Raw genomic sequence first — 21534 nt, 5'->3', positions numbered from 1 at the left:
AATGTCAGTACAACAACATAACCAGTAATGCGTGTAATCTGAACATTTATGATATATCTTACTGGTTTTCACTTAACTGCAGCAAGAGTAATCCACATCAGCTGAAGTCACTGACAGTAGTTTCCTAATCCAGTCTCAACCTGTTTTATACATCATTCTATGCTTGGTTGGAGGCATCTTAAATTGTGTTGACACAATAGTCCTACAGCAAAATTACAGATTTTTGCAAACACGAACAGATTTATATTGGTAACACTTTGCTTCTGAAAAAATGTTATATATTTGTGCTGGAGGGTGAGCAAGTGAAGCAGGGCATGTATTCACCAGAAGTCATTCTTCCAGTCCTGCGGAGTTTTGCAAAACTTTGATTACAACAGTGTGCTTGTCCTGACCCTCACTTTAAACCTCAGAGTTCAAGGAAAGATTGTAAAAATTACATGAATGTGGGTCCTGCCCTGCCACCTTTGAACTTAGTCCATCTTGGAAGGTGGCTGATCTTTTTTGGCGGGGAGGTTTGGCCATTGGGGCATGGTTTCAGTTCTCCTTTTGCTTTGTGCAGCTGCTGATCTAGCCTGCTCCCATTATCTTTCTCTACACACTGGTAGTATCTCAATTCAACAAAACTAAACCTGGCGCATGGTACCACGCTCCCAACACAACCTCCCGCCCCTGGCTCGTACCAGCCTGCCCTGCCAGGAAAGGCCATTGAACTCTAATACTCTCCAGGAGTTGTTGGCAAGGTCTGAGAAGAGGAATTTCAGCTTAAACTACAGGAATGTTTTTAAAAGATGTGATTTCAATTTCAGCTTAAACTACAGGAATGTTTTTAAAAGATGTGGTTTCAAGTTTTTTCACGTTGTCAGCAGATGATCTCTATCTTTTTACAGGTAAACCTCCTGTCTTTGCTGATCAGAGTGGCTGGCTATGGTTCAGCTCCATGGCTTTTTTCTTCTTGGTGAAGCAATGAAAAAGCCCATTTTAATTTCATTTTTTTACCCCCAAACAGTTTTAACCATTAATCACTTCAATCATTCTCATAAAACTATACTCTTTTAATTAACAGTAGGAGAAGATTTTTTTTTTCCCCCCACAGGCAATCTCCCTATTCCCAATAATTTCAGCAACTTACTTCCCAGCTTGCAAAATAAGACAACAGAGGCGGTCAGCCTTATCTACATCTGTCTGTTGCAAGGTCACCTTATTAGCTGGCACAAGAAATAAAATTAGCTGGCAAACAAATAAAATAAAATTCCCCAGTGGCTGCTCCCCTATTTGCAAGCTTGTCTTTTGTCACAGGTTTTGTTTATTTTGTGTATCAAAAATGACAAAACAAGCCAAACTTCCAGAGCATGACCACAGGTATTGATGCCAAATACGAAAGACAAATCCTTAGCTTAACGTTTTCATTCATTTGCAACCCCATGAGAAACTGCCCTTTATGACAGCAATTTACTGAGCTACATTTTTTATAAACACCTGAGGCTTCAAGTTGATTTTGTTTTGTCGGGTTTTTTTTTCTATGTCTAGTCAGAGTATACTCAAAATAAATAAGAAATCAAAAGGCTTCCTTTTCGGCGGTCTGAAAAGGTGAAGTCATCATCTCAGCCTTCCCACGGGGTTGCTCTGAGGTGTCAGAGGGTGAGCAGTGCATCTGGCATGGAACACATGGACACAGCCCCTGTCTGGGTCCTGATGGCACCATGGTGAGGAGATGTCCTCCACTGACCACAGCAGGACTGCTCCCATGTGCACCACCTAGTAGGTGTTGAGTCCTGCCTGAATCACAGCCTAGGGAGTGATAAGTAATGAGAAATCTTGGGGGTGTCAAAGACAAAAAAAGCACAGAAGAACAGCTGAGGATCTGGTCCATCTAATTGGAACTAGATTTGAGGTGCTACGTAGGTCCTGCTCTCACAATTTCATTAAGATGTACCTCAGTCTTTAGGAATGTCCTAGTATTGAGACACATCACATCCACACAATGATCCTGGCGTGCCAGTTACTCTGAAAGGAGCATTGATTTGATCACTTCTCACTCACACACTTTGACCATGGACCATGACAGCGGTCTGTGCCCACAAGGCATCCCATGTATCCAGCAGGCAGATTCACTTCTAATCCAACATGAGCCAGCTTGTGGTAGGCATTCGGACGTCAGGGGTTGATGAAAGATGGCCAAGCCCAGATCTTAACTGATTCCAAGTCATCTGGCCCCAGGTATCTGGTAATGAGTTTCTCACAGGCAAATACCAGAGAAGTGATTGATGCCAGTATAATTATTATGGAAATTCCACTGTTTCACAGCATCATGAAGTCATAGACTACCCTGAGTTGTAAGGGACACACAAGAGTCACGGAAGCCCTATTCCTTCCTTCCAGCTGAATGCTGAAAGAGGATTTTTGGACCTAAGTTAGGGATATAGGTGACTGGCTTTGGGCATTCACCTGCAGAAGGAATGAAAACTGTTATCACCCTGTGCCCAACCCAGCACCACCCAAGGGCTCTGCTCCTGAAGAAGGCAAAGACAGAGATCAAATAGTGACCATTCCTCCACATATATCAAACGTAGACTTACAGCTACTCAGGCAAAACACTCTCCCTGCCCTGAAAGAGACGTTCTGTGGGCCCAAAAACTGAGGTTTTAGACCACTGACAAAAGAGAGAGCTGCTTTAAGAGCAAGCCAAAATTCTATGATGTTAAAATATTTTTTAAGATCCCTTTCCTGGCAAAGGTGCAAAAGGCAAAATTGCAATATCAGTTCAGATATATGGAGCAACAACGTGTGAAGGCTGAACCTGGAATTTCAGTACTATGACTTCTTGACCCTCAGTTCCAGTACAACTGTTGCATTGGAAACACTGAAATATGCATGCTCCAGTGCTGAGATATTATGTGTTAGTCTAAAACAACTCAATATATGGTACTTCTGCTTCTCGGCAAAATACTGGAGAATTTTGAGCAATAAATTACAAGAAAGATCTCCATCGTGTCCTGTTTTAAAAATATTTGCCCACTTTTTGAACCTGATGAGCCAGCTAGCCTCTGCTGCTTCCTGCAGGCAGGAGTTCCTCATCCAAATGACACACTGCAAGAAGAGGAAGCTCCTTTGGCTTTGACGCTTGCTGGCTTCCCTTGTGGCCCTCGTCAGAGGAGACAATTGACAGCTCACCTTCTCCATTATTCTAGCTTACTTTCTCCATGCAACTTATGGTCTTCTCAGCCCCTGTTACAAAGCACCATGATCTGTTTTGCAGTCTGAATGGCCCTAGCCTGCTAACTCCCTCCTCACACCTTCATCCCATCCAGAGACCTGAAATGGGGAGAAGGACCGCCCTCACCATGCCATCCCATTACCTACAGTGTGTGTTTGAAAAGGGTCCAACTAGTGGGTGGGTGTAGTTATTCCAGGGCTGTATCCACCCTGCTGCCACTGACCCATGAACTTGCTTGCATGTATGACCACACTGACTGATTGCAGTGTGAACACATACCCACAGCCTACACCTAAAGCAAACAATATGAAAAGGTACGAGGAAAAAATAAAGCAAAAGAGGGCTGCAAAAAATAAATGGTAAGGGCAAGGAAATCAACAGCGCAAATATTGAATCAGGGATAAAATAGTTTATCCATGTATTAAAAACAGCTCCAGCAAACAAGGAAAATACTGAAAGAATACCTTCCCACCTACAGGATATGTGTTAGGTTGCAAATGTTTAAGTGAGAAAACAGAAACTTGCATGCCAGTGTCTTCGAGTAACATTTCTTTCTGCAGGGGAGGTGTACCAGCTTCTCCCACCTGTCTGTGTGGGTGTGTGAGTATACACATCAAGATGTACATGGTCTGCAGACTACAGGTCACACTGAGCCATGCTGCATTCCCGCCAGCCAGCGCTGCAACTGAAATTGTCACGTGGTGGGAAGGGAGAAACTTCCTAGACCAAAGTTTGCAGGGAGGAGATGGTCCTGCACAGTGCTGCACCAGAGCAGACCAAAACCACAGGAGGTCCAAAGGTTTTGTCCCATCCATCAAGTGGCAGTCTCCAGGTATGGCAGGACTGACTGAGCCAGGGGATCTGTGGCTATTTGCCCTGGAAAATGACCAAGCTAGAGTATTCCCACCCACCGCTTGTCACAACATCCAGGCTATTGTCCTTCACAGCAGCTCATGATGCTCCTCTCCATGACTACCAGGGTTTTCTAGGAAGCATATTCATGCAACACTGGTTCCTAGCAGAATCATGCCTGTGATTGCCTAACACTGGAGTGTCCTGAAGGGAAAAAGTCACTTAACTTACCTCCTATCTGGATGAGGAAACAGTCAACAGGCATCAGAAAATATATTTGTAATGCCTCATCCTTCCCTGGAGCACTGCTCATTTCTCCCTAAGTGTTGCCTTAATTTACTGACAGCAATTAGGGTCGAAGTCCTGGCTGCTGTTCAGACATTGCACACTGCAGGTGCCAGTGCCAAGCAGAGCTGTCCAACTCTCACCTCTCGCTGCAAAACCAGAGATGCTCTGCTTGTGCCAAGGGAGGCCCCGAGCTGCTCACACGACCGAGCCCCAGCCCCAACTCCCACAGGCAGCGCCAACTCTCACAGGCTCACAGTGAGGAAAATGAGGAAAACTGAGCAACAGGTTCAAAATGTACAAAAAGTGGTGGCACCATCTACAGCACCCCACCTACTACCACTCCTTGCAGCCCTTCCCTCTTGCTTATTTCCATTGCCATGGATTTATCCCCTCAGGGTGCAGTGGAGCCTCTGTGTTCTGCAAAACCTGTGCAGGGGCTAAGCACGGTGTGCATCATCTCCCCTCAGCAAAATGGGAGTGGGAGGCCCCACCCAGGAGTTCCTCAGGCTTTAACCCAGCAATCCCTCAGGACTTCAAGGGCATGAAGGGAGCTGCTTAGGAAATCATGGCAATTAGTACAGCCACTCAAAGACACCCTTCCTTAAACCTCAAGGGAAAATTGAAACAATGAATAATGTTAATAAACAGTCAGAAACTGAAAAACTTGGTTGGAGAGTGAATAGCATGGCTGGCTGGCTGGCTGGCTGGTTGGCTACTCCCAGGGCAAACAGTCTCCTGTGTGTGCCAAGTGCTGCTGCTGGCCATGGGTCACTGTGGTGCTGCACACAGCCAGGGGATGGAGTAACACAGCTTCCCGGTCATCCCTCTGGGCACCCCACGCTGGGGAGCTGCAGCTGGTCAGCCCGGCCCAGCCCTGGGAGCCATGACTAATACTGCAAGAGTACAAGCCTCTGGCAGCCCAGGTCTGCATGGTGCCTCAAGGGGGAACCTCCTTTCTGTGGCACAGCAGGATTTAATGGGAACTACTAAACATGGAGGCAGAAGGTCAAACCAATTTCCAGTTATAGATGGTGGTAATCATGAAACTGGCCCCTAGGTCACAGGAAATCCATCTGTCTGCCCAGACAGGATGGTCACCAACACCAGATTGAGTCACTTGAGGTTCTGTCTAGCTGAGTCTTGAGAATCTCCATGGGCAGAGACCCAGCTGCCTGTATAGGCAACTAACCTCCTAGTGACATTTTTTCCCCTGATGGCCAGCTTGAAAGTCCTAAGATACAACCTGTGTCTGTTACCGTGTTTGGTACTGGCCATTTCTGTGCTGCCTCTGGAACTCCTTTCCAAGGCTAATTGGGTCAGCCTGAGCCTTCCTTGTCTCCAACCAGCCCACATCCCTCAGTCTCTCCTCCTAGGCCCATGCCATCTTGGAATCCTTGAGCCAGATCAGTTTCCTGCACCCCTCCTGAATTTGGGGGTCCAGCACTGGATAAAACACTCCAGTTAGAACCACTGACTACGTTAGGACTCTGAGAGCCCCACTGGGACTGGCTGCCCCTGTCCAACCCACAGGGCTTCTCCCTCCTCCCTGCCCATGGCCCAGGACCCCATCACAGATTTTACAAGCAAGTTGCTGACCTTTTTTTGGTATTCAATACCTGGAAAGAGACCTGCCTTAGAAAGGGTGCTGAAACACACAGCCCAACAGCATAAAGCTACAAGGTGTTATTTTATAGTCTAAAGTACTTTGTTCTGTCCTCAGGAAGGACAACATTCTCAGGAATGTTGTCTTCTTCAATTCTTTCCATTAAAAAGTCACATGGTACAACACTCCACACACTTGATTCTTAGGGGCAAAGTCCTGGTTCTCCTGGAAAGGCTTTTACTACTGACCTGAGCTGACCCCAGATTTTTCTCCAAGATCAAGTGAACTGCAGGCACCACACCACTTGCTGTAGGTAAGTGCCCCTATTGTGCAACTTCCCTCTGCACCTCTCAGATCCCCAAAGTGAAGATTTGCTGCTGCTCTTCTGCAGAAGGGCACCCTGAACACGTCAGAATTAGTACCCATTTATTCCTAATTTCATGTTTTTTTCTGTGCCAGACAAGGTCAGAGCCACTCTTCTGGCATGTTGTGTCACAGAACTTCCTTCTTCCAAAACACCCCACTGCTTGCAAGATCATGTAATTATGTGTGCATGTGGGACATTCTTGCAATGTGATCATTTAATGTCTCTGAAGGGTCAGCAGAGGGCACTGAGTCAAATTCCCTGAAAATTTTGAATATAACAAACTCGGCAGAACAAACTACCAAACTTATTTATTGCATCTACTTCAAATAATTCTCACCTAAGCAAACATACCATCCTTCAAGTGACTTCAATATGTGCTGTGACTGAGATGCTGTATAAACTTTCAGTGACTCCTTGTCAACGACAACAGGGACATTTAAATTTTTTATGTATATTTCCTTATCTAATCAGTCAAATTATGGTTTATGGTTCAACTGAAACTGTAATTTCATTTGGCTTTGTTCCTTGTAAAGTTATATGAGACACTGTTTACCTTAGATACAATACTCCTGGACCTTGTTTATACAACATTTTTCTTGTTTTTCTGTTTCTGCTTCCCACCATTAATTCAAATATTCTTATTTGAATCTTCCTGAGTGTCATTGTGAGCCTTTCTGTTAACCATGCACATGCTTCTTCTATTCTTTAAAAGTATGACACGGTATGGCCATGCCTGATGATGAATAAGATGCTGAAAAACAAAGTGTTGTGTTTGAGAATGAGAGGTAGGTGCAGGAAAGACTCATTACAATCAGCATTTGGGTTGCTAGCAACCCAACAACCAGCACTAGACCAGGCTGCTCAGAGCTCCATCCAAGCTGGCCTTGAATAGTGCCAGGGATGGGGCATCCACAGCTTCTCTGGGCAACCTCTTCCAGTAGGATTTCTTTCCTTTTATCCAACCTTAATTTTCCTTCTTACAGTTAGTCCCCATTACTCCCTGTCCTATCACAGTTCCTGATGAAGAATCCCTCTCTGGCTTCCCTGTAGGCCCCCTGCAGTTGCTGGAAGGCTGCTATGAGGTCTCCACACAACCTTCTCTTCTCCAGGCTGAACAGCCCCAACTTTCTCAGCCTGCCTTCCTAGGGCAGGTGCTCCAGTCTCCTCAATTTTGTGGCCTCCTGGACTTGCTCCAACAGTTGGATGTTCCTCCTACATCAGGGGCTACCAGAGCTGGACGCAGCACGACAGGTGGGGTCTCACGAGAGCAGAGCAGAGGGACAGAATCACCTCCCTCCACCTGCTGGCCACACTCCTTTAGATGCAGCCCAGGATTTGTTTGGCTTTCTGGGCTGCGAGCCCACACTGCTGGCTCATGCTGAGTTTCTGGTCAGCCACCACCCAAATGTCCTTCGCCACAAGTCTGCTGTCAGTCATGTCTCAGCCCAGCTTGTAGGTGTGCCTGGGATCAAATCCATGTCTCCAATTTAGAGACAAGGATGTCGTGCAGGACAGTGTCTAATGCTTTGCACAAGCCCAGGCAGACAACTTCCATGGCTTTGCTCCTATCCACCAGTGCTGTAGATACAGCACTGTGTTTCTGTGAGATTTTGCCGGAATTTGACTGGAAACATGTGCCCAAGACTCTCTCTAATAATACCTCACCTCAACTGAGTAAAAACTTCATGCATGCACACTGCTGTAGTTCCCACATGAGGTAACCCAGCTCCCGCCCTGGTAAACCAAGGTCTTGGAGCTGGCCATGATCTTCAGCCACCTTACAAGGTCCACCACATCTGAACCACTGACTTGTCAAACACAGCTCATTTATTATTCTCACATTGCTTTATTGTGTGTGTGTGTGGTCTAAAATATCTAAGAATTAAAAAAATCAGCCATTGAGCTTTGGACACAGCTTCATACTGGAAATCCGCCTCTGTTTTTTTTTTTAATTACCTTCACCCACATTTTGGATGATCCCATAGGAATGGTTTACCAGAAGTACACTGCTTGGCCACACAGTGATTACAGTTTTTCTTGCAGCCCTGGCCCCACTGGCAGACATGGCCAAACTCTTGTGTACACAAGAGGAGTGGGACTCTGCCATAAAATGAACCCTGCTTGGAAATCTTTCCTTACCATGGGAATTGGTGAAAAACTTCCTTCCATTCCCACCTTCAAGTATTTATGAGAGAATTTACAGCCCTGGTTTATATTCAACCACCTTAAAGGGAGCATCGCAAAGTAAAGCGCTGCTCACGTTCCACTTCCGGAAAAGCACCTCCTAAACCCTGACCTCCAACAATGACCGTAATAAAGAAATGTCAGCTTTGAGATAGTCCACGTTACAAAGCTTTCCAAATGGTTTATTAGGAAATGGGACAACAGCCAAATTAACCAGAGTGCCTGGTCCTTCTATTGCTGTTTGCATGAAGGCAGCCATTGGCTTACAGCTGGCTGAGGGTTGGTAACAAGGGCAAATAAATCAGGCCTCATTAATTTTTCATTATCTATGAAGATCTAAGGAGACCTGATGTACTTAGAAACGCATGGCTCCTGTCTGTCATGTCTGCAGACCTATGAGGTCCCTGTGTTAGGTCCCAGCTTCCACTGCTGCCACCCAAAGAGCTCCTTAGGTGCCAAGACCCATGGTGGCAGGGAGGGAAGGCACTCAGAGGACTCTGCCCTCTCCCCCACCATATGCAGCTCCCCTCTTTGACAGGAAGACTTGAGAGCACACTGAGGAGAGAGGCAAAGGTTTTGCCTCTCTGGGACACGGCTGCCAGATGTGCTAAGCTAGAATGGCAGGGAACAGACACAATGGCTCTTGGCCTCTTCTGGGAGACAGTGACTCTTCTGATTCAAAGAAGGCACAAACTCAACTCCAGTGGCATTTCCATCCACAAGTTTATTTTACACTTGACACAGCACAGATCTGCCAGTCATGACAGACCTGACAGATTCAGATACAGACGCTCACAGAGATGTGTCCTTAGGTTTTCTGCACATGCCACAACCGTGACTCACCTTCTGTCATTACAAGATGACAGAGACAACCTGGCAAGCCCAGAGCAAGTAAGCAATATCACCACCATGATGCATAGATTTATAGGCATGATTATATTTGTTAATTCCAACTGAAGAATTTTCAAGGAGGAGAAAAAAAGAAGTGTGAAGGAGAATTAAGCCAATACCTTACAAATGATGATTCATGACACATTCACCAAATTGACACCTGGAGTAATCAGTGATGCAAAATTTAGCAGATACTAGTGATCTGGTTGATCACATTACATCAATGGGAATAAGCATCTCATGGCATGAGAAACTCCCTTTTACCAAACATTAAAGCAATTGTCAACTTGAGTGGGTATGAGGGATGTATTGAACATGGACACTCCATGTGAAGGCAGGTTGCCTGTTGAACTGTCCCAAAATTAGTTTAACCTACACAAAGCAGGAATGGTGATCAAAACCCTATTCTGGATAAGGGTTTAAAGGAAACAGCAACAACCTTACAGTGACTAACATGTCAGGAATGGGTAAGTGAAAATTCTAGAAGTCAGATACAAATGGCAAGTTCAAGGGTGTGTGTGACTGATAGAGGAAGCTGAAGGAATTAATGAAAGTCTCCACAGCCTTACAGGTAGCAGTGGGCATAGAATCATTTCAAGAGACAGAAAGTCAGGAACAGCAGAGCAGAAATAACAGCTGCCTTCAGCATCTAATTTTGATTGCTCTTCTATTTTGGAATAGGTCCTTTCATGGAAAAATACTGATGCACAAGCACCTTCCACAGCCACCATGTTTACTTTCAGCATTCCCCTAACTGGGAAAGCTCCACAGCCACAGGGTGTGAAGAGGAGGAGTGGCTGATAAGCCTCTGGCCCCGATTTTCACAATACTGACTCAGAGTTGACCAGCTCCCTCCGAGCTGTCACTGCCACCATACCACCACCAGGAAAGATGCGACCAACGTGATTTTGCAAGTCAGCAGATGAGCAGTGAGCAGCAGTTAGCACCTCGGTGGCTGACGTGTTCAGAGGCTGATGGGGACTGGGGATGCTGTCATGAGACAGGCTGGAGAGGGGCAGCATGGCACTGTGACCCCTGCAGCAGCTATCATTCCTTCTTCTCCGCTGGGACTGGCACCAGCTGGGGCGCAGCCATGTGCAGCAGCATGAGCCCACAGACTGTCATGGCGAGGCCGACCCACCACAGAGGTGTCCACGTCTCCCCGAAGAGCAATCTTCCCAGGATAGCCTGAAGGAAAAGAGAGACACAAAGCTTTGCTGGGCTGAGCTGCCCCAAGGTCTCTTGTGCTGCCAGAGCTGTGAGGACTTCTGGGAGAGACAGCCCTGGAAAAGACCTGGTTGAGGAAACTCCTGCTGGGATGACCAAGAGGAATGGCTGCTGAAGATGATGCTGGAGATTACCAACTCCACCAGCAGCCAGGAAGCACAGCTATACTGGGGTCCCTAAAAAGGATCTGACAGATGCACATGTACTTTGCTGCCTTCCCAGCACTTCTCAGGAGCCAAATTTCCCACTGACTGGGCATTTATTAATACTGTTGATTATTGGACACCACCATGAGCTGTCTGCCAGCTGGAGCACAGAAACAAGGTGAACTGCTGTCAAGAGCAAAAAGCACATGGAAAAAACCTGTGGGTCAAAGACTCTCTTGCTGCCACTAGAGGTACTGCATCTTCAGACCCAGCTAGGGTGACTCTGGCTTGTCACAAGTGAGGTGCTGCAAAGGAAAAGCAAAATGAAGCAAAGCTCCCAGCTCCAGCTCCCACTGGCAATCAGTTCAGTCAACTGTGTTGCTGCTGCAAGGCATGCAGCAGCACCCTTCCTCCTGCACCACCACCCAGGAAAGCTCCATCACCTGTGCTGTGAACAGCTATCAGAGCAGCTGAGGCCTGACACAAGCATTTCCCATCTGTCTGTAACTCTCCCTCTGTGGCCAGCGATGCTGGCTGCACTGGGAGATGAGTTACAACCCGTGTGGGCATTCCCACCTGGCTGTGCTCCTCAGGCTTCAGTGTCTAGGGAAGGGGTCTACTCACCGAAAAGATGAAGTTGGAGGCTGTTGTTGTCACAGAGGCAGCAGCTGAGGAGGAGGAGAGTCGCAAGGCTTTTGTGAAGACTGTCCACATCACTGCATTGCACACAAACACCAGGCCAATGCAGCTGAGGTGAAGCAACACTGAGAGCTGCAGAACAAAATGGAAAACTCTGTGTATTTTCACCCCCCACTTAATCAACCTCAGTAATTCATGCACACTTTGGAGCCAAACCTAATGGTGTGGGCTTTTAAAACTGAATTATGGCTGGTATTACATGAATATATTAAATCACAGAAGGAAATGGAAACAAGGAAACAGCTCTGGACAGACTGTGAGCCTGCCATGTCCTGCTGCAAGCCCAGCCTCACACTACAACCTGGGAAGTGCTGGGATAATGTGCAGCAGCTGCCATGCCAGAAGCCAACCCACAGAAATTTCTCCAGCTCACAAAGGGGTGCCACACACAACGCCCATAAATGCCCTTCACTTACCTCCTGATGTATGGAAAAGGGTCAAATTCAGTCTGACCAACACCAGACATGCAATACATGCTGGCACTGTGTGTGCTCCACAACTCAGCTGTGAATGTGAGCCAGGACCTGGGTGGTCCCAAAGCACTGGTCCTTACGAGATCCCAGGACCTGGCCTGCCCTAGTGCTGCAGTGAGGGTAGAGCAGGATCTCTGGGAGGAAAGAGCGAGCTGAGTGGCTTCATGCCCTGTTTTCCACAAGGAGTAGCTTTTGCCTCGTTTTACTCACTGGAGAGCAGGGAAGTTTACTGATGGGGTCTCTGCTCTAGCATTTAGTAGCAATAAAACCAATTTTGAATTCAAGGGCCTCAAGAAAGATCTCCCTCCTTAGACAATCTGACCAGATGTGTAACTGCCTCACTCTGAAAAAAGGGCACAGCTGCACCTAAAAAGCCAGCACCATTCACAGTGCCCCCCACCCCTTCCTAATTTAAGCAGCTGAGGCCATCTCCCCAGCCCCTGGGTACCATGTAGTTGATGTGAAGACACCAAGGGAGATCACAGGCAGGCAGCTCACAACTCTCACAAGTGAAAAAAGCGAAAGCAAAGGTTTGTCTACACCCGTAGCAATCACAGCTTCATAGCCTGCCACCTTTCAGTCCATGGTGGGATCCATCTTGAGGCAGACGGAAACACAGGTTTGAGGCCACCAACAAGTACAGCTCAGAGGTGGCACCTGCCCTGTGGGAATGGCTGCAGTGTTCTCCTGCCAGCTGCCCAAATCAACAGCGTCCACCAACTGTGTCCTGCTCCCACTCAGAAGAAGAAACTACTAATTGCAAGCAGTGGGGGAGCCCACAGTTTTCTGAAGTAAGTGATATGGCAAAGTTAAAAGGAAAACAAAGCGAAGCAAATCCATGCTTGATGGCTGGCACAAGCTCTGCGAGGCTAATCCCACTCCAGTGAGGGATGGTGCAGGTGTGTCACCTCATTTGGCCCCAGTTGTGGCAAAGGCCACCAACTTCTGCAACTAATCAGGGCAACAGTAAAGATTCAGAATGATTCCCACCAGTGAATCACTTTGTCTTCCCACTGACACCCTGGCAACCCCTGTGTGGATGGGTAAGAGGGACAACCATGTTCAGCTACCACTGCTCCTTTGAGGAAGAAAACTTGTGCTGTGTTAGGGCTCACCACAGGATGGGGTTTGCCTCCCAGTTTCACTCTCTGCCGGTATGACCTGGCAGTTTGACTTTCCTCAGGGAGTTACGTACATCCACACACCTCTGGTGAGTAAGCAGACTTGGGAGTGGGGATGAGAGAGGAAAACAATTCTCTATGTTTCACCTAACTCCAGTGTATTTCTGGAGCAGAAAGAGAAGATGCTGCTGAGATAAAAAAAAACAAAAACAAAACCAAAAACAAAACAAAACAAAAAAACCCCTAAAGAAATCTTATTACTGCCTTCAACTATTAGCTTGAGGGTGTAGAGGGATGGAGCCCAGGCTCTTTTCCAAGGTCCACTAGGATATGACAAGAGGCAACAAGGGAAGTATGGAACAAAATAAGGAAAAGCAAAGGTGATCAAGCACTGGAACAGAGGTCATGGGCTCCCAGACTTTCCCAGACTTTCTAAATATTTAAAACTTATCTGGAGAAGATCATGTGTAAGCAAAGGTTGGACTAGAGACCTCCCAAGATCTGGCCAGACTTGAGCTAGTCTGAGACTACTGGTGGTGAAGCAAAGCTGGCTCCCACCGTCACAGCAACTATGCCACCTTCAAAAGTGACCCAAAATCCATGGCTTCTTCTGATCTCCCAATGCAGAGCCAGGGAAACCAGCTGCAGGTGGCACATGCCCAGAAGGAAAGTTTATCAGAGAAAGGTCAAGTTTCTCTGTGCCCAGGGCAGCAGAGTGGTCATTGCAATGGTACGCAGACAGAGAGATAGGAACATCCCCACGTGTTCCCCACAAGGAAGGAGGGACATAAATTCCTCCCCTGCTACGGACTCAGCTGAGCCACCCCAATGAGTCAAGGATTACTGTTCTGATTGCTTTTCTAAGCAAAGATTAATTTCAGTGTACATTTCAGATAATCCAGAATCACTCCTGAAGTGGCAGAAGTAATTTTAGATGAAGTTTGGCAGGGGAGCGGAGAAAGCAAAGAAAAACTTTTGTTCAAGTGCAATGACCCTTCCTGGTCACACTGCTCTCAGGCTGCGCCACCACAACACATCCTTGTGGCCAGGAAATCCATCCCTGTGGTGCTGTGGAGTATCCTGCTGCCCTGCATCATCAGCTCTTAGAAGTGTCAACACACTTTTTGCTGCTGTGTTCCACACTGCACAAGTGATGGCTGCTATCCCACTTATTTTGGGATTTCTGTAGCTCTTCCTCCAACACAAAATCCCTTGAATCTCTGTCACCTCGTGGCTGCTCTGCAGAAATGCCTCTGCCACATGAGTGCACTGAAATACTTTATGCATCTACAGTCCCATGCAATTTAAGCTCCTAGGAAGATTATGGCATTTACATAAAACTTGGCTAGTTTTACAGCTAAGCTGATTAATTTAACTAATAATTGTCACCTGGAGCAGAGCTGAAAACCAAAATAAACCAATCTGCCCATAAAAAAGAAACAGTCACAGAAACACAGCAGGGCAGAGGTTGAAAAGGGTCTCTGGAGTTCATCTGGACCAACCTCATCACTCCAGCAGATTGCCCAGGTCCATGTCTGGAGAGTACATGAGTGTCTCCAAGGATGGAGACTCTACACACCCCTGGCCATTCTCACAGTTTCTGGATGTTCAGAGGGAACTGCTCATTTCAGTACGTGCCCTTTGCCTCTGGTCTTGTTACTGGGCACCACTGGAATGAGCCTGGCTCCATCCTTTGTGTGCCCTCCCTGTGGGTATTTCTACACATTGAAAAGATCCCCCCGAACCTTCTCTTCTCCAGGAGGAACAGTCCCAGCTCTTTCAGCCTCTCCTCACAAAAAAGATGCTCTGATCCCTCCATCATCTTTATGAGCCTCTGCTGGACTCTCCAGTAGCTCCATCTCTTTTTTTGCAGTGGAGACCTCAGAACTCAACCCAAAACTCCAGATGTGGCCTCACTGGGGCTGAGTAGAAGGGAGGGATAATCCCTCTTGGCCTTCTGTCAACACTTCACATCAACAAAATGATACTTTGTCATAGCACACTAAAAAAATAAAAAAGAAGTACCAACCCCCCCATCCCCCCATCCTTGCCTCCCCAAAAATGGGCAATATTTTTATAAATTTCAACAGAGAAAAATACTCAGAAAAGATGCTGTCAGCATTTTCAGCAATTCCATGCTCTGCCATTCTCAGTACAAAGCATCATCTGGGTTTTTTTTGGGCAGAGTGAAGAGTATCAGGATTTTTTAATTTATTTCTCCTTTCTGAGATCTCAGAAGAGATTAACATGATTGGCAGGTACTGAGATTTGTCTTTTTAACTCTCTCTAATAATCACAGAGGTCAATTTCTTTTTCTTTTTTTTCCCTTGTGCAAGGCTGGATTTGTTTCAGATCTAGCTTCCCTTGTGGGCTCCCCTTTGTACATTTGCCACGTGAGTAACAACCTGTGCCTAAATGAACCTCCCCAAAGTGTTTTTAGGATACCTGCATGCTGCCTTCCTCCCGTCCCCACTCACACCCAGCCTGGTGCCCATGTCCCCCTCTGCCGTGGCTGTGCCAGGGTCACTGCTGGAGGCAAGGACAACGGCTCGGAGCTGAAGGGCCAGCACTCCCAGCACACGGAGGTTTGAGAAACACGACCCAGATAAAGATCATCCCCAATGATGAACACCCAAAGAGAAGCAGAGAGGAAATCAAGGGCTCCGCCTCTCTGCTCTGCTCAGGGCCGAGCTGAGATAGAATAAATGAGAGAAGGGCGCTGCTATCAGCAAAACAGTGGGCTGAGAACAAGCATTTGATGCTCAGTCATACTAACATCCTGCTTTAAAGTAACACTGACGTGGAAGGGCTGGATTTGAGCTCCCAGAGCTGGGCTTGGTTCGGGGCATTCCCGTACCACGCTCGCTCCCCTCACACCCGGCAGCTCCGCTGCGCGCCCCGCGCTGTTTACGTCGGCACCGCGCCTTACTCAGCCCCGTAAGGTTGGGCTGCCCCGGGCTGAGTCACGGCTCCGCCCTCGGAGCCCGCCCGCCTTTCCCTGCAAATCCAGGGCAGCCCCTGGGAGCGCCGCAGGAAGCGCCAGCGCGCTCCTTCCCCCTCGCCGCCGAGTGCCGCCTGCGGGGCGGCCTCACGGCAGCTCGGGGCACCCAGCACCGCCCGCTCCTTCCTTACCGTGCCGCCGGCCGCCTCCTCGCCCGGGCCCAGCGCCAGCTTCGCCGCGGCGGCCGCCGCCGCCCCCAGGCCTCCCGCGGCCGCCGCCGCTGCCGCCCCGGCCCCTGCCCGCATGGCCCGGCTCAGCCCAGCCCGGCCCGGCCCCCGCCCGCATGGCCCGGCTCAGCCCGGCCCGGCCCCCGCTTGCATGGCCCGGCTCAGCCCGGCCCGGCGCAGCGCCAGCGCCGCCCCGCGCGGGCGGGCGGGCCCCAGGCAGGGAAGGGCCCGTGGGCCGCGTTCGCTTGTGCACAAAGGATTTATGGAAAGGAGCGGGGAAGCACGGGGCAGGGGCACAACGCAGCTCCTACTGTGGCCATGTACAACACAGAAAAAGGGCAGAAGCCGCTGCCGACATGACGATAGTCTAGAAACAGGAAAGAAATGCTTGTAAACGTAGAACATGGCAGTCACAAATAAAAACACCCTTGATTGACCCCTCTTGGCCTGTGTGCTCCTCATCCGTGCTAGTTCTCACCTCTACTCACGCCCCAACACATTTTCCTTAAATGTCAGATTTTATTTCTCCACATCACATCTCAAGTGGAAACAAATCTGCAGCTTAAAATACTTTAGGTGGTGGAAATTCTTTCCCTCAGCCAAATGATGTAGTAAATCATTAGGTATATTCTACCCTTTACCAGACACATCTTTCCTCTTTATTCCCTTTTGCCCCAGTGCTTGTGGTCAAAACTACTATTGTATTTAGCCAGAAAACAGAATGATAGGATTAGTGGCAGTAAAAAAAGCCCTAGTTTGATATTGTATAGAAATCAACATTTTGTGTTCCACTAATAAGCATTTCAGTTATTTGCAATAAATCTTTAAGTGCAATTAAACGAACTTGTGGTGTACTCCTGTAAAATTTTCTGCATATTTTCACATCTTCTTTCCTAACATTTTTCACTTCTTTGATAAGAAAATGGTTGCAAAAACCCTGAGAATCCTACACTGCTAATATAGAGCTCTAAGTCGATACTAACAGAAAACAGGTTTGAAAAACATTTTATTTTCAAATAAAGAACAGAAACAAAAAATGTATTTATAGTACTATTTACAAGCCTGTTACTAAATTCATATTTATGCTTTATTGAACAAAGTTTGATATGAAAATTATTTTTAAGCAACCCAGGAAAATCATTCTATGTTTAACTAAAGAAACAAACACAAAGAAATTGTCCTTTTTGAATTTTGGCTCTGATGGAAAATGTAGCATTTCAGAAGTAGTAGGAACCTGAATAAAAGTACAAAAGGAGACAAAAATCCAGGTGTGTTCCCAGGGAGAAAGCTTTTCCTTGGCAAGGTACAGAAGTTTCAAGGAACTATCTATCCAGCATTTATACAAAATCAGGTTTTTAAGTTGAAAAAGATTACAAAAAGGTGTTAAATTTTATTGAAAGCTGCCCACAGAGCTGGAATAACAATATTCACTTAGAGTTATTACCAGCAAAAATCTACAAACTAGAATACTTGATTATTCCAGAACCACAGCAAAAGTCAAATTTGACAACTGACTTTTGCTTATTCTGTACACTTCAAAAATAAAACTCTGCAGTTTTATTTGGGTCCTTACCGCTGATTTTGTCTACAAATGTCACATTTTTTTGATTCTTTCAAAAAAATGTTTTCAACTCGTAGCTTTTCAGTCTCCTGCAAAACAGAGAAAAAACATGGATATATTAAGGAAATTATCCTCACTTTATTTTGGTATTTTTACACAAGCAGTATCTAGAGTTGTTCAAGTGTTTTATACACTATATACTTGAGGAAGTAAAATGGAGATCAAAGGTATCTCTGTTCCTTTCCAACAGAAGAGCAGGAATTTTAGTCTTTGTTCTCAAAGCTTAGCTCTTTGCTATGTCAGGCAGATTACTCCATCTGTAATCTACTCTGCAACTTACCTCTGTAAGTTTAGCATAATCTTTCTTCAGTTTCACAAGATACTGAATCTTCTGGTTTAGGTTTTGATGACCAAGTAATTTCCCATTCTCCTCAGCAAGTGAGTTAACTTGCTTCCTCAGCAATTTTATTTCCTGTAGTAATAAATACATTGTGTATCTCTTAGTAGTAGCCTCTCCTCCTCTTTTCAGAAGCAATTCTTAGAGCTATTAACATACTAACATTCAAGTTTGTTGTAACATATGATGCAAGAGTTGGTTCACTCAGGAAATACACGTTTGTCTTATGTCTCCTTAGACACTATGTTACATCCCTCTAAAAGGCAAAAGAGGAGCGCCATTTGATTTGTACAACTAAGTGATTTCTGCATCCAGACTTTCACTAGTGCAGAGAACATCACAAATAAAGCTAAACTGCAAAACAAAACAGCTGTACCTCTGCTAAATAAGATTCTGCTGTGAAGACAACAAAAAAGTTATGTCTATGTAACCTTTTCAATCCTGTCTTTTTCTTCATATGCTTCCTCCAGTTTTGATCTAATTTCTTCTTTCTCATTAAATGCTTTGAGCTCCAATGTCCTTGTTCGTTCCATCTCCAAAGTCATTTCACGACAGCTTTTCTCTTGGATTCTGAGGATATTTTTGGTCTCTTCTAATCTGCCAATATAAAAGAATCATAAAACATTAAAAACCAACAAAAATGTCATACAACTGAATTCCTAAGTCAGTCTTAGACACGGAAGGAGGCTCCTTTAAAAGCATTATTTTGAGATATTGTATTTCCCTTAGAATTTAGTGCTAAAGAAAGGAAAAAATTCATTCTGCTTCACAGTTCTTGTGTTTGAGACTATCAACTAGGCAGTATTTTGGAGCTGCTCTTCTCTTTGGGAACTGTGCTGTTTGCAATCCTGGATATACAACTCCACCCATGATTGAAAAGAGAAGCTTCACCTACAAGAACACTTTGAATTAATTCACCTAAGGAATGTAAATTTTCCAGCTAAACTCAACTGCTCTACAGGTTCCCTCTATAAAATGCCTGTTTGTCTGTGGCTTTTCCCCCCTGACAGCCTCATTGCTCAGAAACATCTCTGAGCACTTCAGATGGTCTGAGCCTGCTTGGTTGGCCTGGTAAGAGAATGAGTACCACTTTTGATAGAATTAAAACATTTTCAGCAAGTGAGGTCACAGGATATTAAACTGTGCCATCAAACTTAGCAGCCTGTCTATTGCTTCTATGAACTTGAGTAATTTTACAGATCAATTCAAATATTGCATACATGAAATTTCTGTCACCAGTTTGCTTTACTGAAGTGTGGTGTTTAAGATCTGCTCTGTGAACATTATTCATTTGCTGCATTTGGTAAGACGTTTTCTTGATAAGAAAAGAATGTTTTCCCTCTGTCCATTATTTGCCTATATGACACATTGTAGCACTGCTATGAAGTGTGTTTTGGAGATCAGACAGGAATGTAAAATCAGTGCATCAAATAGCAAAATAATCCCTAATTTCCAGACTAGGGTTTCTGGAAAATTTAATGCAAATTACTTTTGAAATTACCATGTGCATAAGAACTACCTTCCTCCTTAAAAGAAGTTACTTACAAAGAAAGCATTCCATCAAATGAAAATAACTCTTATGTTAGGAGATTCAGCCACAATAAATCCTGAAGCAATACAGATTAGGAAAAGAACAGCAGGACAGACATTTTCAAAGTAATTTTTACCTACTGATTCAGTATTTTCTATCTTTGCTATTATCCACCCAAGGTACAAAACACTTGAATTTTGAGGACTACTTGCCTAATAGTGCAAAGACAATTTAGAAAGTCTCTAATAAAAAAAAAAATAAATTCATTTTTCAAGCTGAACCACAGAAATTTAAACAAATAGCATAAACTCCAAATAATTACATTTTGTTTAAAATTATAAAACATTTGAAATATTAATAAAGAAATGAACAGTATTTCAATTTAATTTGAAAAGGAATGTTATTGCAATTCACTGCATATAAATAACTTTAAACATTTAAAAACATCCCTTCCAATTCAAGTTTTTATGGTTCTACCCATTAAAGTATTGTCCTGATATAATGCTATGTAGTAATAGGTGCTACTACCACCTACTGATGAGAAAGAGTAAGAACTCAAGGTATCTTGCTTAAGTGCAAATACTTCCAAATTATGTCTTTTGTCATTTCAGATCTTGGACTTCTATTGCTTAAATGTATCTTTTTTTCTGTCATTAATTAGTTTAATACTAGCTTCCAGTTCAAGGAACAATACTTAGACTTACTCTGCTTTGATTTTCAGCATTTCTTCCACTGCTTTATTCTGGAAAAGTTCAAAAACGTTAGATGCAGTCTTAATGTTGAATACACACAAATATATATATGTTTAAAAATATTTGTTATTCAATTGATGCTACATATCTCATTCCAGATCATCCTGCTACCTAGTAGTTCACATCTCTAATATTCACTTTAAGTTCATCTCTTTGCTGTAAGCACTTATTTCCCATTTCATGCCAGCACAGCTGACCCACAGCAGTGTCTCTCTGCCCACAGACACACAGCAGAGCTCTAACAGGGAGTTCTTCTGTCTGGGACATCCATGGAAACCTCTGCTGTGACATTAACTTCCCTTTGACAGAGGCCTGACATTAGCAAGTGACACAATCTTCACTTTCCAACTCTGGGGATGAGTCAGATTTAGCGATCTGAATCTGTTTTTCTAATTGTGCAATCTGACACCCAGTTCACTGGTGTTAGGCCAAGATAGAAATCCTAAGAGATAAGTCCCAGGCTGTGCCTCTTAGAATTCACTAGAAATTGGTGTTTGTTTTGCTGCCATGAAAACAAAAAAATCAAACCAAACCAACAAAAAAATCACATTAATACTTCACAGTAGGTCAACAGCAACTGACATGAGAAGAGTAATATACCTTGGCAAGTCTCTCTTCAACAATCTCTTCCTCTTTCTCTTTAAGGTACTGAATATCAAGATGTTTCTGATCACTATGAAATTCAAGAATGAGAAAAAAAAGTTTCTCACAAACAGAGGAAGCCAGTTGTAAAAACATGTTATCCAGATTAAACCAGTAAGTATGTGTGCAGTTATTTTCACACATGTTCATACTCAAAATACTGAACATCATAAAAAAGCTCTGTAATGGTGTAAACTTCTAATCTTGTGAACAGATCAGGTAGGTTACTGAACAATGATGCTGTTTCTAAGGCTTTCTGCTTAGTTTGCAACAGACATTTGAAATTGTTGAATTGAAATGGAAATCAGAGTCAAACAACAATGGTTACATTGCCATGGAACACTGAATTCTGTGGCTTTGTTTTCAGTTTATATAGGTTTTCTAGACCAAATTTTTCCACAATAAAAGCATTATTTTT

General features: G+C 45.0%; 2 protein-coding genes across 2 annotated transcripts in view; both read right to left on the bottom strand.

Moving 5' to 3' along the window:
* Positions 1-8666: 8666 nt before the first annotated feature.
* TMEM42 (transmembrane protein 42) lies at positions 8667-16311 on the bottom strand. Its single transcript, XM_058041121.1, has 3 exons — positions 16198-16311; positions 11397-11543; positions 8667-10587 (listed from the first exon to the last, which is right to left on the bottom strand). The coding sequence occupies exons 1-3, from the start codon at positions 16309-16311 to the stop codon at positions 10447-10449; spliced, it is 402 nt and encodes a 133-aa protein (XP_057897104.1). The 3' UTR covers positions 8667-10446.
* Positions 16312-17223: 912 nt separating this feature from the next.
* KIF15 (kinesin family member 15) overlaps positions 17224-21534 on the bottom strand; it is a 32927-nt gene continuing 28616 nt past the window's right edge. Inside the window, exons 31-35 of the mRNA XM_058030069.1 lie at positions 21075-21147; positions 20427-20464; positions 18623-18788; positions 18135-18266; positions 17224-17883 (exon numbers count right to left, since the gene is read on the bottom strand). Coding sequence (XP_057886052.1) covers positions 17803-17883; positions 18135-18266; positions 18623-18788; positions 20427-20464; positions 21075-21147 — 490 coding nt within the window. The 3' untranslated portion in view covers positions 17224-17802. The remainder of the gene's footprint in view (positions 17884-18134; positions 18267-18622; positions 18789-20426; positions 20465-21074; positions 21148-21534) is intronic.

This window comes from Melospiza georgiana, chromosome 1 (assembly GCF_028018845.1).
Source record: "Melospiza georgiana isolate bMelGeo1 chromosome 1, bMelGeo1.pri, whole genome shotgun sequence".
Lineage (NCBI taxonomy): Eukaryota > Metazoa > Chordata > Aves > Passeriformes > Passerellidae > Melospiza > Melospiza georgiana.
The sequence above is the reverse complement of the archived record's forward strand: the minus strand, read 5'-3'. Positions and strand labels throughout refer to the sequence as shown.